This window comes from Balaenoptera borealis (assembly GCF_965194805.1).
Source record: "Balaenoptera borealis genome assembly, chromosome: 5".
In the NCBI taxonomy this organism is placed as follows: Eukaryota; Metazoa; Chordata; class Mammalia; order Artiodactyla; family Balaenopteridae; genus Balaenoptera; species Balaenoptera borealis.
This window is the reverse complement of record NC_138862.1, coordinates 116,714,024-116,737,771: the sequence shown is the minus strand read 5'-3', so window position 1 is coordinate 116,737,771 and position 23,748 is coordinate 116,714,024. Positions and strand designations below refer to the sequence as shown.

The window sequence follows — 23,748 nt, the reverse complement described above, 5'->3', positions numbered from 1 at the left end:
ATACAATATAAAGAATAAACAAAAGATTCATTGTAGAAAACTAGTAAAATTAGCAAAATCATTACAAGACTGACTATTCATGGCAAAAATAAAATAGAGAGGGCAAAAGATACAAATATCAGGAATGAAAAAAGGGATATTACTACATAGAGAAAAAAGAAAACAATGTACTACTAATACATACAACAATGTAAATGAGTCTCAAAAGATTAAGTTAAGCAAAATAACCCAGACATAAAAGTAAACAACTATATGATTCCTTTAATTGGGAAATGTTATGCATGGAGGTAGAAATCAGAATAGCAGGAATTCCTGGTGGCGCAGTGGTTACGAATCTGCCTGCCAATACAGGGGACACGGGTTCAAGCCCTGGTCCTGGAAGATCCCACATGCTGCAGAGCAACTAAGCCCGTGCACCGCAAGTACTGAGCCTGCGCTCTAGAAATGGTGAGCCACAACTACTGAGCTCATGTGCCACAACTACTGAAGCCCGCGCGCCTAGAATCTGTGCTCCACAACAAGAGAAGGCACCGCGATGAGAAGCCCGTGCACCACAGTGAAGAGTAGCCCCCGCTCTCCGCAACTAGAGAAAGCCCGCGCACAGCAACGAAGACCCAATGCAGCCAAAAATAAATAAAATAAATAAATTTATTAAAAAAATAAAAAGAAATTAGAATAGCAGGTGTCTATATGGATTAAGATAGATAGGAGCCTGAAGGAACTTTCTGGGGTAATAGAAGTGTTCACATCTTGATTGCTGTTAGTTACACAAATGTATACATTTGTTAAAGCCGTTGATTTAAGATCTTTGCAATTTACTGTATGAAAACTCTACCTCAATTTTTAAAAATTAGTAGTAAGCAGTGTTTTAGCAGAAATTCAAAAGATGTCTGAGGCCAGTATTAGACTTAGATGGTATTTATAACTCTCCTAGGGACTTGCCCTATATAGAATTTTTTTTAATTAATTTTTTACTATGTACTACATTCATGTGGTTTAAAAAACAAAAAGTATTTTAAAAAAGTCCCAGGAAAGCAAAAAAAGAGAAAGTAAACATTCTTGCTCATGTCCTTGTTTCCCACCTTCCCAGTTGCCCTACCCTGTTGGCAACTACTATTCTTAGTTTCTTATGAATTCTTCCTCAGACACTTTATGCAAAAACAAATGCCCTAAATTTTCACTCTGCATGATGGAGTCCAAGAAAACATGGTGTTAAACATTAAATAACCTGTTGATAGTCGTGTAGCATCAGAACTGTTATTAGAAATTCCAGCATTAGAACTGTTATTAGAAATGTTAGTATTAGAACTAGAAGTTCTATTTGACCAGGTCTTCACCCAAACTGGGGTTGTCATGACTTTTCAAAGCAAAATTTCCGGAGGATTTTCACACGCTGTCAGGCCTCCTTGGGTAGTCAGGTTAGAAATGCTCTTTTTCGCTAGGACTCTTGCTATTCCTAACTGCTGAAGCCATCGCTTCTCTTTAAAGGCACTGTAAGAAAACAGGACATAATTTATAAGGAGGTCCATTCTTGTCCCCATTTATAGCTAAAATGATGGAAATCTTTAGGTTGATTTTGTAGCTGTGGCTAATTATCTTGTCATATGAGGAGGTAAAATAGGAAAGAGGAATCTTTCTAAAACCAGTTCCTTGTGAAACAGTGGGAATGATATTTTCCCAAGGCAATACCGGAAGCTTAGCACCCACAGCTAGAAATAGAAAGCCACTCAATGTCATAGAATTCTCTGGGTTGAAACTTTTTCTTTTTTCTTTTTTTGGCTGCACTGCACAGCTTGTGGGATCTTAGTTCCCTGACCAGGGATTGAACCCTGACCATGGTAGTGAAAGCCCAGAATCCTAACCACTAGGCCATCAGGGAACTCCCAAACCTTTTTCTAACTATTCCCCCAGGCATCCCTATACATACTGACCTATTCTCCCTCTCCTTCTTTCCCACCACAAATACATTTTTTCATTGATAAGATATTAGATATTTTGATAGCCTTTAACTGAAATGCAATGAAACTACGTTTTGTGATAGTTATTCTGTAGCTGTATACTAACAAAGACATAAATTTGAATATGATTGCTCCTACTTTGTAGGATGTGAATGTGATTTACTACAGAGGGGTTTTACATTTCCTTGAATGTTGGGGTCCTCTGAGATTTTATCCTTTGTCCTCCTCTCTCTCTGCACCCTCACCGGGAGACTTTATTTACTAATTGCTTCAACTCCCATAGTCATGACTCCCAAACCACAACCTTTCTGAAAAGATGCATATCTCCAATTATCAAATAAAATCATTTGATAATTGGACATCCCACAGACACTTCCAATTTCCATGTCTTTTATCTTCTTCCTAAACTTGTCCCTTTCAGTATCCTTGTTCTAACACAGTGATGTTGCTGTTCTCACCATCTCCAAGCCAGAAACAAAGCTCATTCCTCCTCTGTCCACCACTAAGCCCAATGAGTGATGACATTTTGTAGATTATTCCTCAGAAATATCTGTCATGTTTGGCCTTTCCCCTCTTCCCTAACTACTACTGTTCCAGTCCTGGTCTTTATTGCCTCTTGTTTCTCTTATTGCAAAGTCTCCTAACCCTATTGTAGTCCTTCCACACCCTTAGTATTACTTATTTCCAGTGACTCTTCTACACATCTCCACCAGATTTGTCTTCAAAAATAAACAAAAACTGATTATGTGATTTGTTTGATAAAAAAGAACTTCTGTGATCTTCCTACCTACTTCCTCCCCCATGGAAAAATATAAGAAGCAAACTGTCCACTTGGACCCACAAAATGCCTCTCAGTGTAGGTGTAATTTACCTTGCCAGTCTCATCTCCAGCCAGTTCCTCCCTATCCCCTAAAATGCCTTTTGCAAATCCACTTACTTTCCTGAAAACTAAATTTCTTTCTTACCCTTTCACAAAACAGTGTCTCAGACCATGTAGCCACCTTTACCTGGCTCCTTTTTCTGACCGCCACCCCTTTCGTGTGGAAAGTCTCATAGATTTAAAGGGCTTTCACTCAATCTATTAGGAGCAACCTTGCGTAAAAGTACCTTAGTGTTTCAGACATTTGAACCAGATCCAAGTCTGGCTGATTCATCTTTAATCTTCTGGATTAACTCCTTGCTTTACCTCAATGACTGTGTCTCCTTGGGCCCTCTAAATGTGGTTAACTCATCAATGCTGTCCGTATATTCAAGTCCTATGCCGTAAGGAAATCACTCAGACACCTTTAGCCTTTCTCCGTATCCCACCCGAATTGATTTAAAGTCCTCTCTCTCCCTTTCTGTTGCATATCTAGCTCCTCCCTAAGCTTAGTGCTTGTCTTGATTCTCTCCCTGGCATTTGAACTCTGGCTTTTCTGTGTTTAATCAAAAACTGTTTATTGAGCACTTACTATATGTTGTTAAAAAACAAAATTCAACTGAGTAAATTTGAAGATATAATTTGCTTTATTCAACGATTCATGAGTCAGCCAGCATCCCATGTGGGAAACAGAAAGGAGCTCCGAAGAGCTGAATAAAATGGGAGACTTTTATAGGTAGAAGGGGTCAGGGACAAGGAAAGAGCCATTACCTCATCTTTCTTTGGGGGATGGCAGGGTTTTATCAGATAGATTACCTTACTACTGCTGACCAGGAAATTCCAGATTGACTGTTTTAAGACTAGGAGAGAGGTTGACATTGCAATTAGGTTAGGTATTAAGTCTTGGTTTGCTGATGTGGGGCTTAGCACAGGGACTCCATTTTGGGCCTATTGTCTCTTTTTTTAACAATACCAGGCACTGTTCTATGTGCTGAAGAAACAAAGAGTGAACAAAACACACAAGGTCCCTGCCTTCATGGAACTTAGATTCTAGTGGGGAGGCAAATACACAAATAGAAGGCTAATATAATACTGTGATGGCTCTGTGAATAAAAACAAGACAGGGTTGGCAGGAGGGGGTACAGGCCGGCACCTCCCAGGTCAGTTTTTTCTCTAACAGCCTCTGCCTCTTTGCCAGCCCAGACCCCCCTGAATGTGTGAAAGCGGCCTACCTTAGGCATTTTGTCCTTGAGTCATCATTTTCTGGGTTCCTGGAACTTACCCAGGAAAGCCAAACGTGGTTACATCAGTCTGGCATGCAGACAACAAGCATACTCATAAACAGGGTTGCCTTGCTACAGCATCGTTTTGCTTCCATCAACTGGACTCTCGCTTGGACTCTGTGAACACTAGGCCCTGCTGCAAATATGTCTGTAAGCTCCTGGGAAGACCTGGGATTTCCTACAGCTGCGCATATCTCTCTAAAGAGCACTATGGGCAGTGCTGCTCCAGCAGTGGCTGGGAGTCTCTGTGAGCCCAGAACCTCACCCCTGCTTTGATTATCTCCAAAGACAAGAGTCCTTGCATCCACCCTGCCCCCCATTCCTTGTCATATGCAATCTACCACCACATCCTATCAATTTCTTTCTTATATTTGTCTCCAACCCATCTACTTCTCTCCGTGACTCCTATAGTGCAATCTCCCACCATCTCTGCCCTGGACTCCTGCAGTTGCCTCCTATCTGGACTTCCAGAATCCATTCTAGTTCTCCTACACTGAAGCCAAAGTGGTCTTAAAAAAATCCAAAGCTGATCAGGTCAAACCGTTCAATGCTCTCTCCTTGTTTTTAGGGTAAAATAGCCCAGGTCTTATGGAGCCCTGCCTACCTCTCCATGTTTGTCTTGTACCTCTTTTCTCTCCCTTTGCTCTAGCGTATCTTCCTATTTCATAACTTCCCCATAAGCTCCAGCCACAAGGCCTCTGCACAAGCTCTTTCCTCTACCTGGAGCACTGCATTCTTCCTTCCCATCCTTCAGATCTCAGCTCAGACATTTTCTTAGGGAGGTCAAGGTCTATGTCAGACTTCCATAGAACCTGTCTCTCCAAGTTCCTCTCCTTCATAGCACTTTCCCCAGTTAGCCTGTGTGATAATGCCCATCACACCAACTAAACGGTTTGCTTCGCAAAGACCAGGACTGTATCTGTGTTTGCTCTTTACTGAATAGGGTGACCAACTGTCCTGATTTGCCCAGGCCTGAGGGATTTCTCAGGAAACAGAACTTTCAGTGCTAAAACTAGGAAAGTTACCACCATATCTCCAGCTCAATAAATGTTGGTTGAATGAGTAACCATTAGTAACCACTAACTGGGCCATCAGCCCAACCACCTAACTGAATCTCAGTGTTTCTTTTCAACATAGAAGTCCCAGCTTAGGGAGGAAAGAATGGTATAACTATATCCACCTCTCCCTGGCTTCTATGCATTCATTAAACACCTATTTATTGAGCCCTTACTGTATGCCAGGCGCTGTGCTAAAGATAACAAAAGTGAATAGAGGAAACAAGGTTCTTGCCCACCTGAATGGGTCACGGATTCAAGATCCTCAACTGGAGGGCAAGGCCTGGGCATGCAGTACTGGACAAGCTAGGCTGGGAGGCTGAACCCTCAGGTTTCAGTCAACTCTGTGACTTGTGTAAGCTGAAGGTCCAGCTCATGTCTCCCTTTGCTGTTCTTGTGGGCTCTCTCATCCAAGCAGAACGGAGGAGATGATGTGATGCAACTGGTCTCCTAAACCCAGTGCTCAGGAATGCACAAGAACGGTGCCCTGCTCAATGCCTGTGCTTTCCTAGGGCTCACATGCTCATCTATGCAAAATGGCAGGCTTGCCAGTAAAGGGAGGTCAGCAGAGCCTTAGCCCCTGCTTCCATTGTACCCCAGCACCTTATGAAGGGGGCGGGGTTGGGGGAGAGACAGGGAGAGGGAGAGGGTAGTTTATATCCCTGAGGAATCAAAGAGAGAAAATACCTGCCCCATATCCATTACAAGGTAAACTTGGAAAGTACAGGGCAAGCCTTTTTCTACAAGGGCCAGCAACTGAATTGTACCAAACCGTTCTTGGGGCAGGGGTACTACTGGCAGTTTCTTCTCAGGGAAGGGTGACTTATAACACAGTAGCACACAAACTGACCCTAAGAGACTTTGTCAGGTCCTCTCCTTCACTCCTTCACTACAAGTCCCTCTGAGCCTTGGCCCCTCCTAGCTGTAGATATGTAATTCACTCAAAAGTAGCCTCTCATACTGTATAGATGGGTATAATTTGCTACAACCTTTCAGGAAGTTAACTTAGTATGTGTATGTCCTTTGAATAAGCAGTTTCACTTCAGTGAAAGTGTCCTATAGAAATACTTCCATAAATGATTAAGTATTACACATTAAAGGATATATTGCACCACTGTTATCATGGTGAAAAATGGAAACAACTTGAATGTAAATCAAGAGAGGACTGGTTAAATAACTTATTATACATGGACACAGTGGAATACTAGGCAGCCATTAAAAAGGACAAGGTAGTTCCTTCTCCCTAGCATAGAAAGATTTGACAGTTATGTCTAAGAGATATATATTTGGGAACATAAATGCAGTAAAATCCCTTTTAGGATGAAAAGGGCATGCACATATACATATCTCACATACATATATTGAGATACATGGAAAAGTTCTAGGAGGCTACAAATAGTAATAATGATGCCTTCTGGGGAGACGGATGGAATTCATGAGAGGGGAGAGGAGTGGGGCTGGAGGATGGATGGAGACTTTCATGTTTACTTTATACATTCCCATGTTGTTCAGATGCTTCCCAGAAAGCACATATTACTATATTTTCTAATTAAAATTCTTTTTTTAAAAATATTTATTTATTTATTTGGTTGCATGGGGTCTTAGTTGTGGCAGGCGGGCTCCTTAGTTGCAGCACCTGGGCTCCTTAGTTGCGGCAGGTGGGCTCCTTACTTGTGGCTCCAGGGCTCCTTAGTTGTGGCTCGCAGGCTTCTTAGTTGTGGCACGTGAACTCTTAGTTGTGGCATGCATGTGGGATCTAGTTCCCCAACCAGGGATCAAACCTGGGCCCCCTGCATTGGGAGTGCGGAGTCTCATCCACTACGCCACCAGGAAAGTCCCTTAAAATTCTTTTTTTAAGGGAAAATATTACATTGCCCAGCTTTCTGCTCTGCACCAACACTGCCTTCAGGCCAAACAGATTTCTGCTCCGCCTCCTCATTTGTTTTCATCTCCCTTCAGACTCTCCTTTGCTCCTGCAATCCCCAACAAATAGAGCACTTATCAAAAGGAGTTTGGGGAGGAGTTACTCCTATATCAAGAGTGGGGCTCAGGGGCATGACCAGGCCAAGCAGGCTTATTCCCTGTATTCACCTTCCAAGGCTGAGGCAAACACCCTCATCAACCACAGTGGTTTAAACTGGTGGCAAGGGTGCCCTGCCCCATCCTTGGTACTTTTTATCAAAGCGAAACAAAACAGAACAACACAGAGAGCTCTACTTTTATCAGGAGCATGGGAGCCCATCAGAGTCACCACTGGGGACTATCATCTGTTCTCAGTGCACTCAGGACACTGAACCTTCTGGACCAATCCTCCATATTTGAATCTTTACTAATCTGGACTTCCAAGTTGCATCAACCTGACTGGAATCAGACAATAAGCAGTAAGGAAGACAGTTTTCTAGACACACCTTGGAAATATTCTTTGATCTGTATAAAGCTGACACCATCTTCTGGGGGATGAGACTCAATCTGACCTGAGTTACTGTCATCTCCACACCAGCCACGTGCACCAACCCAGACCCACATTAGCACTGGATCTGAGCTAACTGCAGCAATACTCTCTTTGAGTCAACCCTCACAGGTATATTTTCATGAATCTAAAGGTGGAGTTCCAGCAAGTGCTCTCACATGACACCAAATGAGATGTCTTGGGTCCTGGTTTGGGAGGTCACCCTTCCCACACAATCAGCAACATCCGATGGATCCGCCCTGACCCAATTCCCCCAGGTTAGCACCAGGAAGGATTAGTTAGGTTCTTCCCCATCTCCTGGCTCTGATACTACCTTGATGACGGTGGACCCAGCCTTCAAGATAGCGCATGTCCACTCCTCACGTTTTGGCACAAGAGCTGTACTGGTCCTTTAGTGGTAAGTGCTCAGACCACCTAGCTGCCTGGCTTGACTGGTGACTTCAGGTGGACATGGGTGCTTTCATGACTCCTATGAGGGGACAATGAGCCAGGTCAGAAAGAGCCGTGCAGGCGCATGAGGCATGCAGGTCCCCCCATCCCTCCACAGCCCACCAGCAGAGGGACGTGGGACAGATCCTGGGATAGATGCAGTGGAAAGGGGAGAAAACAGATGGGAAGGCAGTAGAGAATACAAATAGAGGGAAGAGAAAAGTACTGGGAAAAGAGAAACAATATGGTTGGAAAGATTTGCTAGGAGTAACTTTGCCAGAGGAAGTGAACAATCAGACTGACCACCCCTGCTCCTGTGAGCAAACCCGTGCCCCCTGCAGTGGAAGCATGGAGTCCTAACCACTGGACCGCCAGGGAAGTCCCTGCACTAACCTCTTTCTTGAATGAAATGTTTTCCCCAGCAAGTCCCTTCTCAACCTTGAAATTGCTTCCCCTTGATAACTCCAATCCTTACGAAGTGTACCTGCAAAAACAGCACACTAGTGTAACCTCTTGGGAAAACTATGTGGAAGTGTTTACTAAAGCTAACCCTATGACCTAGCAATTCCATTCCTAGGTGTAGAGTCAAGTGAAATGAATGCAAATGTCCACCAAACCTCATATACAAGAATAATCATACAGTGTTATTCAAAATAGCCCCAAATTAGTTACAACTCAAATGCCCGTCAATAGGAGATTGGATAGAGATGTGGAATACTACATAGAAATGGAATGCTATACAGGAATAAGAAGAATCAATACATGCAAAAACATGAATGAATCTCATAGACGATTTGTTGCACAAAAAAGCCAGACATGAAAGATACATAACATATGGTGCCCTTTATATGAAAAGTCAGGAAGGGGCAAAACTAATCTCATTGATAGAGATCAGAATAATGGTTATACCTGGGAGGGGTCATTGACTGGCAAGGAGCATGAAGGAACTTTCTGGGGGTGCTAGAAATATTTTGCCATTGATCTGAGTGGTTGTTACATGGATGTATAAAAATATAAAATTCAGGGACTTCCCTGGTGGCGCAGTGGTTAAGATTCCACGCTCCCAATGCAGGTGACCCAGGTTCGATCCCAGATCCGGGAACTAGATCTCACGTGCATGCTGCAACTAAGAGTTCACGTGTCACAACTAAGGAGCCCACGTGCCCAACTACGGAGCTGGCGAGCTACAACTACAGAGTCAGCCTGCGCAACTAAGACCTGACGCAACCAAATAAATAAAAAATAAATAAATTTAAAAAATAAAATTCAAAAAGCCATACATGTGAGATTAGTGCTTTTTATGCATTTAACTCTATATATCACAACTCAGTTCCTCCCCAAGAAAGCACTACACACAATAAACACTGGCAGCCTTTCACCCAAAACCACGTACGTTCCCACCTTAACCACAGATACTTATGCACATTTCCATTCTGCCTAGCACTGCACTGGGCCATAATAAGCATTTTTTTGGATGTTTAAAAATAAAATCATTTTTAATGTGCATCTTTTGATAAAACTGATCAGTATTTCCTTATGTTTACAGGCTGATTTTAAGATGGAGTATATAATTTTTTCAATTAATAATTTTCTGGTCTTTTTCTATAATTTTAGATTATCTTTTTATACATTCTAGTCAGAGATACCTCACAAATTACAAAGATTGAAGCTGTTAAGCAGTTTCTTCATCTTTTCTCAACCTCATCATGCTGTATGCTGAAGTTTGCGTTTTATAGCTCAAATTATTCTCACCACTAGGTGGCAACAACCTAACTGAAATAAAGTAGATCTGAAATAAAGACCAATACAGAAAAGCAACTAAAACAATCTAGCCTTATTTTTTCTTTCCTTCTCATTATATCGAGTAAGGGGAAAAACCATTCATAAATCTATATTTTCACTGTAATACTGGCACCCAATAATACCTCATAAGTATTTATCTTGAGATCTAATCAGAGTTGCGTTTTCAGTGAAATCTGATGACCAATATATAAAATTTTATTTTATGAAATGAATGTGCCCAAAAAATCCACTTCCAACACACTTGTTTATGTCTTTAAATGTGATAATGGATTACTTTTTAAACTTACCTTAAATATTAATATCAATTCTATCACCCTATCCAGTATAGCTCTCCCCCAGCCTGTATTTCTTGTCTATAAGTCAACTGAAGTCTTTATGATTCAGTTTGTCATTAAATTGTTCTTTTCTTTCCTTCCACTTTCATTACCATCCAGGCTTCCATGACACTTTTGATGTCTCCCAGATTTCAAGTTTCCCCCTTATCCCTTTAATTATAATTAACAATTTCTTTTACTTTAAAAAAAAAAAAAAAAAGCAAGGGACTTTGTTAATTGATACAACTCCTTTCTTCCTGAAAATTTGACGAGTAGAATACTACATGGATTGGCCAGTAAAATCAGTTCATTTTGTCCTAGAACAAGGCTAGGTCCTTGAAGCTGGGTACTGATGCACAGGAACAACCTGTGTTATACTACATGGCATGGTAGTGTAATGGCTTCATGGGCCATTCCTCCCCTAGACCTGCCCTATTAAAGGTTTGTCCTTGTTTGTTTGAAGAGAAAACCTTACCTGGCCACAGCTAAGTAGTAGATGGCATTCTCCCTTGGAGTCCTCCCACTGTGCTCTGAGAAAGACGCAAAGGAGGATCTGAGTAAAAAGTTGGCACTGGGTGTTGCATAGTAAAAAGATGGGTGTGAATAGCTCACTCTTGAAACTGGAGGGAGGGGGACTTGGGGGAGATATGTATTTTTTATGAGCTTTTCTTTTTTCCTAGCTGTGGCAGTAACTTTTTTCCGATTTTGTTGTTTTTGTAATTCAGAGGACGTATTTGCATCTACCAGCGGAGGAAATTTGAATGTTTGTTCTCTTGTGTCCTGCTGTGAAATTGCCAAAGGATTGACACGTTTCCTGCTTACAGTTTGCTCCCTGAGAGGTGGTAGTTTGCCCACAGTGCCTTGTGAGTCCTTGTTCTCAGCCTTATGCCAGCTCTTGGAGGTCATTTTGGGTTTGGTGAAACCATCCACCATCACAATGTCTCCAACTTTTGCTCCAAAGACCCTTGCTCCGCAAAGCTGGCTTTTATTAAAGTTGTGACTCTGAGCTCTGAGTACCCATTGTTTTATTTTAATATAAATCCTCATGGGGACTGAGATTTTCAGAAAAGAAACAGTGGACCACATTTTACTCAGTAAATATAATACGCAGTCTTTATGCTTGTGTTTGGACGCAATGGTAAGGGGAGTTTGTCCCGCTGCGTTTTTGCATTCCAGGCACAGCACGCTGCAGTTGACAAAAGCCTTCAGAATCAACAGTTGGCCCGCTTCTGCGGCTGCATGAATGGGGCATTTAGAGACATCTGCGTGAAGGGCTTCATGGCACCAAGCTCGGTAGGGGTGCACACCGACCATCTCGTGGGGCCGCACACCCTGCTTCAGGGCCCATTCAGTGAGCTCAGTGTGCCCATAAAAGGCGGCGATGTACAGGGCAACCCTTTTCTGATACCTGAATGAATGAAACAAGCGAGAGGGGGGCTGTTTATTAAGTCAGCAAACAGGCGAAGGTAGTTACACTAAATACCCACAAAACATTCTAGTTAAAATATTTATTTCTTCCTAACATTTACCTTCCTAACTTTTAAAAATATTTTCAGAAACGGCCTATAGTAATACACAGGTTAAACTGCACAGGTCCTGCTTATACACATTTGTCCTATTGTGTACATATAAATAATTCATATTGGTTTCCTTGGAGCAGTTTTTTCCTTACGAAAATCTAATGCTCAAGATAAATATCAAGCTTTATATTCACTGGGAAAGCATAGGAAGAGATTCAGTACATTTTAGAAATTTGAATGCTTTGTATGTTTGTTTGCTTTGTCTTTTCTAACAGTCCTTATTCTCTGGCTTCTCAAAATCTCTACTGCTATTCTGATCGAAACCTCTAGGGTGCCCCCCACCAGCATGACCACCAGTGCCACAGTCTCCTAACTGGTCTCCCACCTCCTCTTATCCCTCTACGGGCTTTTCCTCATACAGTGCTTAGCAATCTTTTTATTCCATACGTTGGAGGTGGCCTATGCTCTCTTCCAAACCCTCTAGTAGCTTCCGGCTGCAATTGAAATTCTAACTCCTCATCTTGGCCTTCAGGGCACCTGTCACCCGGACCCTGCCCCAGCTCCTGCCTCACTTCCCACCACTCCGCTTCTCTTTCACTGAACTATAGCCACACTGGCCTTCCTGCCATCCCTATCCTTCCAATACCCCATCAGGCACAAATTGAATGATGGGTAAAGACTATTCAGAGAAATAAGAATTAGGGAGGCAAAGCTAGACAGGGTTCCATCAGGTTTTGTCCAGGATTTACTTGGGCAAGGCTCTCTGTGACCCCATGGTAGAGATGGAGGCCAGCTAGCCTGGTATCATCCAAAATCTGCATACAACTAACTCTCCTGTCTCTGACTGCATGCTCACCACACCATAATTTTCATGTGTATGTGGCATCCCATGTAATTTTCCTGTTTAAGAGAGATGGTCTGCCCAGAACATGTGGGTTTCTAGGCCCCTCTGACAGATTATAACTAATTAGAGTTATACATTAATATGCTGGCATTTTGGTTCACATATCAATTTCGTTTGAAATTCATTAGTGCAGATCAGCAACTCTGAATTTGATTTGGGGAGAAGAGGCCCTCCTGCGTGGACTAACTGGCCTTTGCTTTCATCCTCAACACTCATGTTGTGGGAACTAGAGCACTCTTGTTACCAAGACTAGTTGATTCTGCCTCCTAAATGATCTTTTCACAGTCTGTCCTCTTAGCCCCACCTCTGCTGTCATAAGCCTAGCTCAGGCTGCCGTTTTCTTTTGACTATTTTCCTGTCTCCCTGTCTGCCTCTATTCCCCACATTGCAGTCAGAGCCAATGTTCTAAAATGCAGATCTCATCATGGCCTTTCTCTACCTTCAATGTCTTCCCAACATTTAAACGATAAAATCCAAATTCCTTCACATTCCTACAGGGGCCTGCATGAGCTGGCCTCTTCTTATCTTTCCAGCCTCTGGCCACTAGCTTCATCTTACTCTGTAATCTACCATGTGGAACTAACTTCTTTCAGTTCTTTGAATCCATTCTCTTGCCCCCTGGGTCTTTGTACACGTGGTTCCATCTGTTTTGAAACATTTTTATTCTCCCTACTGTTTACCTGAGTATCAGCCCTTCAAGTCCCTTTCTCGGGGTGCTTTACCTGATCCCCTACAGTTGTCCATACTATACATTCCCATATCTTCTTGCACACTGCCCACGTCATAACAATTTTCACACTGAATGGTAACAGCGACACCTAACATTTGTATCCTCCTTACCATGTGCCAGGTGGCCCTCTAAGTTCCTTATAATACTAGTTCATTTAATCTCTAAAGTAGTTCTATGAGATAGGTACTATTATTTTCCCCATTTTATAGAAGAGGAAACTGAGGTACAGGATGACTACTTGCTTAAGTTTACACGACTAAACACTGAGGGGGTGGGGCTTTGAACCTAGGTAGATGAGCACTGGAGTTTGTACTCCCAGACATTTTGCAATTCTGTTTCTCCAGGAATTGGTTACTTGTTTTCTGTTTCCCCTACTGGACTATAAATTTGCTAAAGGCAGGGACCATATCTTGTTTATTGCTTTCATAGTACATAGTACATACATTGTTGATTGGGTGGAGGAATAAAAGGAGCTTTTCACTCTGATCATATGCATATCGTATTTATATTCTCTGAGCTCTTAGATTTTATTTAAAGATTAAGTGGAAATAGTTAAGTACATGAGCACTAGAGTTAAATTGTGGGGATCTAAAACCCACTTGTGCCCCTGCTAGCTGTGTGACATTGGGCAGATTTCCTAAATCAGTTTCCTTATCTGTAAAATAAGATAAAATAGTATCCATCTCATAAAAGTGTTATAAGTATAAAATTAGTTAATAAATATAACACAATGCTACAAAGTACTCAGTAAATATGCAGTATTAAAAGTAACAATGCAACAGCTATTTCTTTGGATTCAGAGCATGAAAAGAGAGAATTGTAATTATCCCCAAATAGAAATTAATTTTAAATATTTAAATATTTTATAAAATTGCAGAAGCTGGTTTTCCAATCTGTCACTTCACAGAGCCCTTAGAGCTCCTGCTGAGTGTGTGTGCTTCTGTAAAGTATGACTAAATCACCACAAGGGGGCACTGTTCTAAAATACCACTGAATTAAAACCTAAAGGGTAATGCAGCTTATGCACCTGGGAAGCTGCTGGCTGCAGAGATAATGTTAAAATGTCCACCTGCTTCTCTGAGCCTACCTTCCTCCACTGCTCCAGCAGCATGTGTTACACTTCATGTATGGCAAAAGTATGAATGTGTGTATTAGATGCGATTTGAAAAGTTACATGATAGCTTAGGAAGAGGTAGGCAATGTTTTCAGCCAATGAATTAGCAATTAGTGGTTTTTAGAATAATTGAATGTGAGAGTGGCAAGGCACTTATTCTGATATCCTTTAAAAAGTGCCGATAAAAGTCTAATATCCAAACCAAACTGAAGTCGTGCATTTAGATAGTGTTTCCTGATGAAAGTCTACCTGAATTACAATACATCACCAAAGGCTGTCAGTCCCCCAATCTCTCCTCCCTGCTATCTTATTCGAGCAAATATCTCAATAAAAATGTCTCAAGGGAACTGCCTTGGAGCAGCACCCCAGCTAAAGAGTGAATTGCAGACTCAAGTTCCTATGAAAGTTTAGCAAAAATTACTTTAATTAGTTTAGCATTTGCTTTATCTCGTACTTGAGTACTGGTCCTTCATTTGATAAATAGCGTTGGACTTTAAGTTTTTGTCCGAGGAGACAGCCCATCAGAAATTCCTTCCATCCATCCCAGACGTCCAAGCGAAGTGTTGTGCCTGTGGATGAAGAGAGGTGGTGATGGTTCCAGCCCATCCCTGGGGTTTGGTGGTCCAGAAACTTCTAATGATAGCTTTCTCCCAACAGACATGAGCTGGGTGCCAAATGAAAAGTAGCCTTTGAATAAGGAGACAGTGATGCTGAGAGAGAGAGGGGGGGGGGCAGGGATGCTATCTTGAGCTTAGGCCTATATTGACTTGGAAAAGCCTTTTAGCTTCTGTGCACTTGCATTTTCTCATCTGCACAGTGAAAGCCTACAATGCTGAACTACTTTCTGCAGCTATCTTAAAACATTTCTGTGGACATCGATTCCATGCTGATCTACACATAACCAGGTAGACAAAAGCTGTTATGTTGGAAGAGAAACTCAAGAAACTGTGGCAGGACATATGCATTTCTTGGGCCTTTAGCTTACAAGTGGGCTGTGGGTGAAGTTGAATGATCCTTTCATTCCATTCTTCACAAAACAGGAGCCATTCTGTGTTATGAACATAAAAGTGATATGTACATTGCTGCTGGAGGATTTATCACTTGCTCCTCAAAAGCCTACCCTCTCCTGGTTTTGTGACTACATTCCCTTCGTCCTTCAGGCTGGTGTTTCCCAGGAATCTTTCCTCAGGCTTCTGCTCTTCTGACTCTACACATTCCCTCAGGATAAAACTCAGTCTCCTCCCCATGTGGCCCACTCTGACCTCTGTCCCTCCAGCCTGCCTCACTCACTCTGTTCCGGCCACTCTGACCTTTCACCTGTCCTTCAGACACACCAAGGCCACGCCCATCTGAGGACCTAAACACATAATTTCTTTTGCTTCAAAGAGTCTTTATCCAGAGTTCACAGGGCAGTGTCCCTCTTACTCAGCTTTCCCTTCAAGCATTGTGCCCGCACAGAGGACCTTCTTGGCCACCAGGGCTAAAGCAATCTCTGCCACCACCCCCTTCTCCCCTCCAATACTCTTTATGCCGTGACCTTATTTTAATTTCTTCATAGCCCCTATCATCAGTACTTGAAATCATTTTACTTGTTTGGAGACTGTTGTTCACGACCCACTACAAACGACGCTCCTTCAGGACTTGCCACACTGCCTGCCGTTTGCTGAGTGCTCACTACATACTTGTTGGCTGACTGACAGTCAACCTCAGTTGCGACACAAACTCACCCACGGGCCAGTCACTCCTGAGTCCAAATTCCAGCCAGGCCTCTGCTCCAGCTCCGGATTCCCCCTGCTGGGGATACCACAATCTAAAGGATCACGCTAGGGCCCCACTGTTCTGAAGGACAACCTGTCACCTTTCATCCCCAACCTGCTTTTCCTCCTGTATTCTGTGTCTCGGTTTGTGTCACCACTATCTTCCTTGCTACCTGAGTTAGAAATCTGGGAGTTGTTCTTCATCCCTTCCTTTCTCTCATGCCCCCAACATCTGTACAATCGCTAAGGCCTGACAAGTTTATTTCCCAAATGTTGAAGAACTCTGCTTCTTCACCTCCATCTTAACGAGCGCCGCCCTCTCTCAGGCCTAGATAATCTCTCACCTAAAGCTACCTCGAGAAGCTCCCCACAGCCTCCCCCTGTCTTTATTCATGTCTCTGTTCAGATGCCATCTCCTCTTCTGGCCAGCCATCTGCAATAGCCTTTCCCCACCTCATCACATCCCTCTCTATTCCCTTATCCTGCTTTCTTTTACTTCATATTCCTTAATTTTATTTAAAATTCGATATTTTTCTGTTTACGGGATGATGCTTGCCTTCCCCACTGAAATGCAAGCTTCAAGAGGGTGGGGACCTTGCTACCCTTGCTCACAGCTCTGTGCTTGCTTTCCCCAATAGTGCCTGGCTCACAGTGGGTGCGCAGTAAATACACGTTAAATGAAGTTCTGAGCCACTCCTCAAACCCGTTCTGGCCATGTGCCGCCCTCCTAACCCTTAGTAGCCCAGCAGGCTGGCCTGTACTTCTGTGTGTACCCCAGGCTGTTTCTGGATTTGGGGCATCTTCTTTTGCTGTCCCTTCTGTCTGAATTCTTCTGACTCCCCCATCCTCCTACTAATAGTTTATTATGCAGTCCTGGCATCACCTCCTCTAGGAAGCCCTCCTTGACTACACCATCCTCTCACCTCCCCAGATAGGGTAAATGACTGCTCAACTGGTTGCAAAGTATACTTTGAAAGTCTTTATTATTGAACATACGTTTCTGCTTTGGAATTGCCAGTTGACAAACACTAAAAGAACTCTTTGAGCACAAGCATTATGTCTCATCCAGTCTGTGGGCTCTGTTTTAGTTATGCTCTTGGATCGCAAGGAGACCCTCAAGAAAATGGGGCTTATTATACTGAGACAATGACCACATCTAACATGCATTAGGAACCAAGACAGTTCTCAAGATGGACCACTGCCCATCTCTCCCATGGGCCCCAGGTTCTCTCACTCTCTCTCATGCCCTTTAGGTCTCTTTGTATGTCTTCTCCCTTTCTCTACTGACAGGCTGCCCTGCTTAACTTACAGCTTCTGTCCTATCACAACTTTGGCATGCATGCAACATGCGTTTGCCGTGACCCAACCTTATTTCTTGACACTCTTCATTTTCCAACCCTACTGATAACCAATTTTGTCTCTCTACATTTCCCAATTTGAATTCACAAGACTAATGATTAATAATAATAACAGTAATATATTGAATATGAATATGAATAGCTAATATTCATTGAATGCTTACTATATGCTCTAGATTATTCTAAGTACATGAACAATTTAATAATTTAAAATTCACAACAACCCTAAGTGATGGGTTATATTATTTTCTCCATTTGACAGCTGAGGAAACTGAGGCGCTGTAAGATGAAGTAACTTCCCCAGCTTCTGCATAACCAGTAAATAGTGGAACCAGGAGTTGGACCTGGACAATCTGGCTGCTGGGCCCATGTGCCTGTCCTCTGTGTTATACTCATCTCCAAGCAAGACTCTAATTGTCTCAGCTAGGAGAGGTGGTGTCACTGGACAGCTTATGGATTGGCTGCCTTTGAATCAATATGGTGGCCCCAGAAGTTGCATGCCAAAGCTGTGATGGGACAGCGTGTGACTGGGCTTATCCACACATATCCTCAGGCTCAGACAGGTTCATCATAAATACCTGCAGGTGAGAAGGAAGGAAGGATAACATAACAGCAGTAATCTTAGAGTCACAGAATGCTGAAGATAAAAAGATCCTAAAAGACCAGCCCGCTCCATTGTCTCCTTTTATACACTAGGAAGCTGAGGCCCATGGGGAACTGCCTGAACCTACCCAGCAAGCTGGGAGTAGAATTTGGCTTGGAATTTTTGTCTCTAGAATTCTTTCTAATGCTTCGGAAGCCTCCTCTTTTCCCCTGCCTTTCTCTTGCTTTCCTTTCTGCTTCCCGGCTCTTGCCCTTCTTGCATCCACTTCCCAGGCAGACACACATCCAATTATATGTTCTTTCTGCTGATCCCTCTCTTTTTGGACGTCCTACGTTACAACCTGTAATATTTATTTATTTATTGATATTTTTATTTTTTTAGCTGTGTTGGGTCTTCGTCTCTGTGCGAGGGCTCTCTCTAGTTGCGGCAAGCGGGGGCCCCTCTTCATCGCGGTGCGCGGGCCTTTCACTATCGCGGCCTCTCTTGTTGCGGAGCACAGGCTCCAGACGCGCAGGCTCAGTAGTTGTGGCTCACGGGCCCAGTTGCTCCGCGGCATGTGGGACCTTCCCAGACCAGGGCTCGAACCCGTGTCCCCTGCATTGGCAGGCAGATTCTCAACCACCGCGCCACCAGGGAAGCCCACAACCTGTAATCTTGAAATGGGGCTCTTCTTCCCTTACTCTTGACTCTGGTTTGGGATTTCTTGACCTTGGCCTCACTGTCCTTTGTGGGTTGATTCCTAGCTGCTGTGCATGTTTACCCACAGAGCCTGATCTGCATGAATGCCATCAAGGCCCTAACCTACCTTAACCCTCACAAGGCTGGCCTCAGCTAGGAGAATTCACTCTTTTTGCTGGAGAATTATGGAGTTATTCTGTAGAGACCAAGTAGCAGTTCCGCAGATACACTCTAGAAATGCCTAGATAAACATCTTCCAACATATGGATCATCCATGACCTAATAGATTTAGTTTCTCTAAAGCTTCTTGTTGGGCTTCCCTGGTGGCGCAGTGGTTGAGAGTCTGCCTGCCAGTGCAGGGGACACGGGTTCGAGCCCTGGTCTGGGAAGATCCCACGTGCCGGGGAGCAACTGGGCCCGTGAGCCACAACTACTGAGCCTGCACGTCTGGAGCCTGTGCTCCGCAACAAGAGAGGCCCGCACACCGCGATGAAGAGTGACCCCCGCTTGCCGCAACTAGAGAAAGCCCTCGCACAGAAATGAAGACCCAACACAGCTAAAATAAATAAATAAATAAATTTATTAAAAAAAAAAAAAAAAAGAAAGCTTCTTGTTGTACCTAAACTTTCTTGTAAAATATTTGATTTCTATGAATAGCACTGGAAACAAAAGACTTTAAACAGTGCTCCAAGTGCATTTGTTTCATCTCCTGACTAAAGTGACTTACTATGTTTTTAGTTTATTATGAAAATCACTCAAAGATGAGCGTTGGAAAGCTTTAGCCTGGCACTATACTCCAGCCTCCCTGGTCCTCCACAGCTGAGGCTGCATAGCCTCCATTTGAATGACCAGAACAGTCTTAGGCCCCCGGAACAGTCTTAATTTCAGTTGTAGGGGATTTGTTAAGAGTCCAGGCCAGCTGCTCAGACGTTTGGTGGGAAGTTGCTCTTCCTGTTCATCCTGCTCAGGTGTTGTCCTGTTCTAGTAACTTGCCTTATTCTTCCAGGAATAAGAGACCAAGCCCCCACCTTGTGCCTCAGAGCACAAGTCTCAGTATCCTACTCTACCTTTTGGGTTTCGTAACTGAGGCCCCATCTCTGTTCTCTGAGCCTGGAACTCAGAGAGTTCCTATTCCGAACCCCAGTCTCTGGGGTTAGATTTCTGTTACATGTTGACAGAGGCTCCCGTGTCAGCAACCAGCTTGTCTCATTTCCCACCTTTTATGTCATTCATTCGTTGATTCATTCACTACCTTGATGCTCTGATGCTATGGTTCACCTACCGGGTCCCTGCTGGATCTCCCTGGATCCCCCTCTGCCTTCCTCCATCGTACCAATTGCTAATGCAGACTGACCTGCCTGTTCCAGGACCCCCACCAGGACCTATTTAAGGCTAACCTCCTTTTGCTAGATGTCTACGGGTGGGGTCTTCCTGGCCCATCTGCACTTCCCTAGGTGGTTGCCTAGCCTCAGGGTCTCAGCTCTCCCTAGCTCAACCTGTCTACTACTGATGAGCCCTGAAAACTAGAGAATACTATGTGATTTAGGTTCTTATCAGTTAGGGCACCTCCAACAAGCCCTGTATTTTATGTGAACAGATGTTACAGGTGTTATAACTATCAATTTCAGTTTTTTGCAATGAAGCAGTCTTAATTCTCAAAGATCAAAGGTAACAATGGATGGTTTTTCTCTTAATGCTCAACTTTTGAATATCCAGAGAATTTCTAAGTGAGTTAACCAGCACCATTTATTGAATAATCCTTCCATTCCAATTGATTTGTAATGCCTCCTTTGTCACACATTAAATTCCTTCATAAGCTTAGGCATTCTGCTAGAAAATAGAAACTTATTTTAAAAATGCTATGTTGTTCCAGAAAATACAACTAAAATCTATAACTGAAATGAAAGTAAAATTAATGAGAATTAAGCGTCAAGGCCTCTTACTATATGAACTTTCTAATTCTTTATTCTTAAGTTTTTAAAGTGGACTCCCCAAATTGTATATATTTACAGAACCTGGATTCACCCACTCTCTACTTACGAATCCACCTACCATGCCCAAGCTGTGCAGGAAAGCAGGTGCAAGCAACAGTGCCTATTCTAGGGAATCGTCTCCAACCTCTCCTGCTGTGGTCCCCATATCCCAAGTTTCTGGATTCCTCATGCATACTCTGGGATCAATATCTGCCTATCTGATTTGGGCTTTTTCTTTCTGAATGTGGAAACCATTTCTCTGGTTTGGGTTTCCCTTAGTGGGAATCAAAACAAGATATTGATCTGTACTTAAAGAGCGTCAATAAAAATAGGTATCAATAAAGATGCACTGGGTTGGCAGTATAAGTTGTTGGAAAGAACTCCATCCTGAGTGTAGGATGACTAATTATTACCAGTATGACCTTGACCAAGTCACTTAACTTCTCTGAGCCTCAGTTTTCTCATTTATAAAAGGAATTAAAATGGCACAGTAGGTCTCTAAGGGGCCTGAGGAGTAGTGGGGGACCCTGGAGCCCGCCTAGATTTCAGGGTCTGAGCTGACAAGACCCTTCTCCTGGAATAGTCTCTCAGATGTGATGTTCTCAGTCTGGCCATGAATACATGCCATGAGGCATTCACAGTGAAAAGTACCAATGGCATCATTCTGTCCTGTATAGGTTGATTCAAGAAAAGGTGTGCGAGTGTGTTTGTGTGCGCGCATGCACACATGCGCGCACATGTGTTGTGTGTATATTGGACCTATATGATGTGTCACTAAACCTCAAGTCACAAAATTTCAAAATCACAAACATTAGGGGATGTTTAGCTTTGATAAATTCTTGATAAGTTAATTATTAAGTATTCTATCACCAAAAAAGCCCTTTATCCCCTTATTACGTATCTGCTTCTTAATCCCTACAACCTTTCCGTCTCCATCCGCTTTATTAAAACTTCTCTCTCTAAGCTCACCAATGACCTCTAAGCAAAATCAAAAGGTTTTTCTCAGACACTGTCTTTGGCCTTTTACTAGCATCCCACAAACAGTCTCTTCATCATCTGTGACAATGCAAAGTCTGTGTTTTCTTCCTGACTCTGACAGCTTTCTGTGTCTCATTTTCTGACTCCTCTTCTGTCTACTTATCCTGACTTCAGCATGTCCTGAGCACTGACCCTTGGCCCTTGACATGTCCCTCTCTGTATCTACTGTCTAAGGAAAGCACCTCTCACAGTGCTGTACCCCCAACTCCATGGGCAGGACGCCTATAGCAGTATCTGCTAACCCAACCCATCACTCAAGCCCTAGCTCCATATTTGTCATGGAGGAGAATTAGAAGAACTCAGTTGTACTTACAGCTTTGCCACTAACTAGCTGAGTAATTTTCAGGAAAAAAAAAATGTACTCTCTGAGTTTCCTTGTATCTAAAGTTTAAGACCCAAAGCATAAGCTCCTTTCCCCAATTTCACCATTGCTGTTAGCCTAGCATCAGAGCCTTGGCATTTCCCTCTTCTTAGATGTGACCCAGCATGATGCTCTGTCTCTCTCTCATGAATTTCTCAGATTTGTCTCTTCCATTCCTAGTGGAATTAATTAATACTGGGATTATCAAAAGCTCCAGTTAGCATATCACTCTACTTCCAGGCTCTCCTCACTCCTTTCTATATTTCATGCTGCCTGCCACGAGATTAAACTTCTATTGAAACACTCCTGTTCCAGAATGTACATGGCTGTGGTTGCAAGCACATGAAACCTGTGCTCTGTTGCCTCACCTCTAAGACCCTCCTCAATATGACCTCAGCTGTGATTCCCATTGGTCTCAACGAGGCTCCTCCACTCTTTAGAACAGTCTCCTGCTTTCTGTCCTCCCTGGATTAAGCCCACATTCTTTTTTTTTTTTTTTGATTTTTTTTTTTTTATTGGTAGTAGGGTTTTATTTATTTATTTTTGGCTGTGCTGGGTCTTCGGTTCGTGCGAGGGCTTTCTCCAGTTGCGGCAAGTGGGGGCCACTCTTCATCGCGGTGCGGGGACCGCTCTTCATCGCGGTGCGCGGGCCTCTCACTATCGTGGCCCCTCCCGTTGCGGGGCACAGGCTCCAGACGCGCAGGCTCAGTAGTTGTGGCTCACGGGCCCAGCTGCTCCGTGGCATGTGGGATCTTCCCAGACCAGGGCTCGAACCCGTGTCCCCTGCATTAGCAGGCAGATTCTCAACCACTGCGCCACCAGGGAAGCCCTTTTTTTTTGATTTTTAAAAAATTTTATTAGAGTATAGTTGATTTACAATGTTGTGTTAGTTTCTACTGTACAGCAAAGTGTATCAGTTATACATAAACATATATCCCTTCTTTTTTAGATTCTTTTCCCATAGAGGTCATTACAGAGTATTGAGCAGAGTTCCCTGAGCTATACAGTAGGTCCTTATTAGTTATCTATTTTATATATACTAGTGTGTATATATCAGTCCCCGTCTCCAAATTTATCCCTCTCCCCACCCCCACTTCCCCCCGGTAACCATAAGTTTGTTTTCTACATCTGTGACTCTATTTCTGTTTTGTAAATAAGTTTAGTTGTACCATTTTTTAAGATTCCACATGTAAGTGATATCGTATGATATTTGTCTTTCTCTGTCTGACTTGCTTCACTCAGTATGACAATCTCTAGGTCCATCCATGTTGCTGCAAATGTAAGCCCATGTTCTTGAATCTGTGGCTCATGCTTTTCTCCTGGCCTAGAAGCCTGGAATGTCTTCCCTTCCTCCTCTCAGATGATGCATATTTCTCGCATCTTTGTGTGCTCAAGTCCAACATTCTCCAAAAAGCCTTCCCTGAGCCCTTCAGCCTACAAGGAGCTGGCTTATTGGATTATAACTGAGTAAATGTGCATGCTTCATTTCTACCACTTTACTATAAATGCCCAGAGTGCAGAGGCAGTTTTATATATTACT

At 43.1% G+C, this 23,748-nt stretch overlaps 1 protein-coding gene across 6 annotated transcripts in view; it reads right to left on the bottom strand.

Moving 5' to 3' along the window:
- Positions 1-23,748, bottom strand: part of ANKUB1 (ankyrin repeat and ubiquitin domain containing 1) — a 49,682-nt gene that overhangs the window by 4,868 nt on the left and 21,066 nt on the right. For 2 of the 6 annotated variants that reach the window (XM_082394391.1, XM_082394393.1), the window contains exons 4-6: positions 14,894-15,008; positions 10,647-11,579; positions 6,800-8,094 (exon numbers count right to left, since the gene is read on the bottom strand). In XM_082394391.1, coding sequence (XP_082250517.1) covers positions 8,040-8,094; positions 10,647-11,579; positions 14,894-15,008 — 1,103 coding nt within the window. In that variant the 3' untranslated portion in view covers positions 6,800-8,039. The other 4 variants (XR_014245280.1, XR_014245279.1, XM_082394394.1 and 1 more) reach the window with 4 other exon arrangements.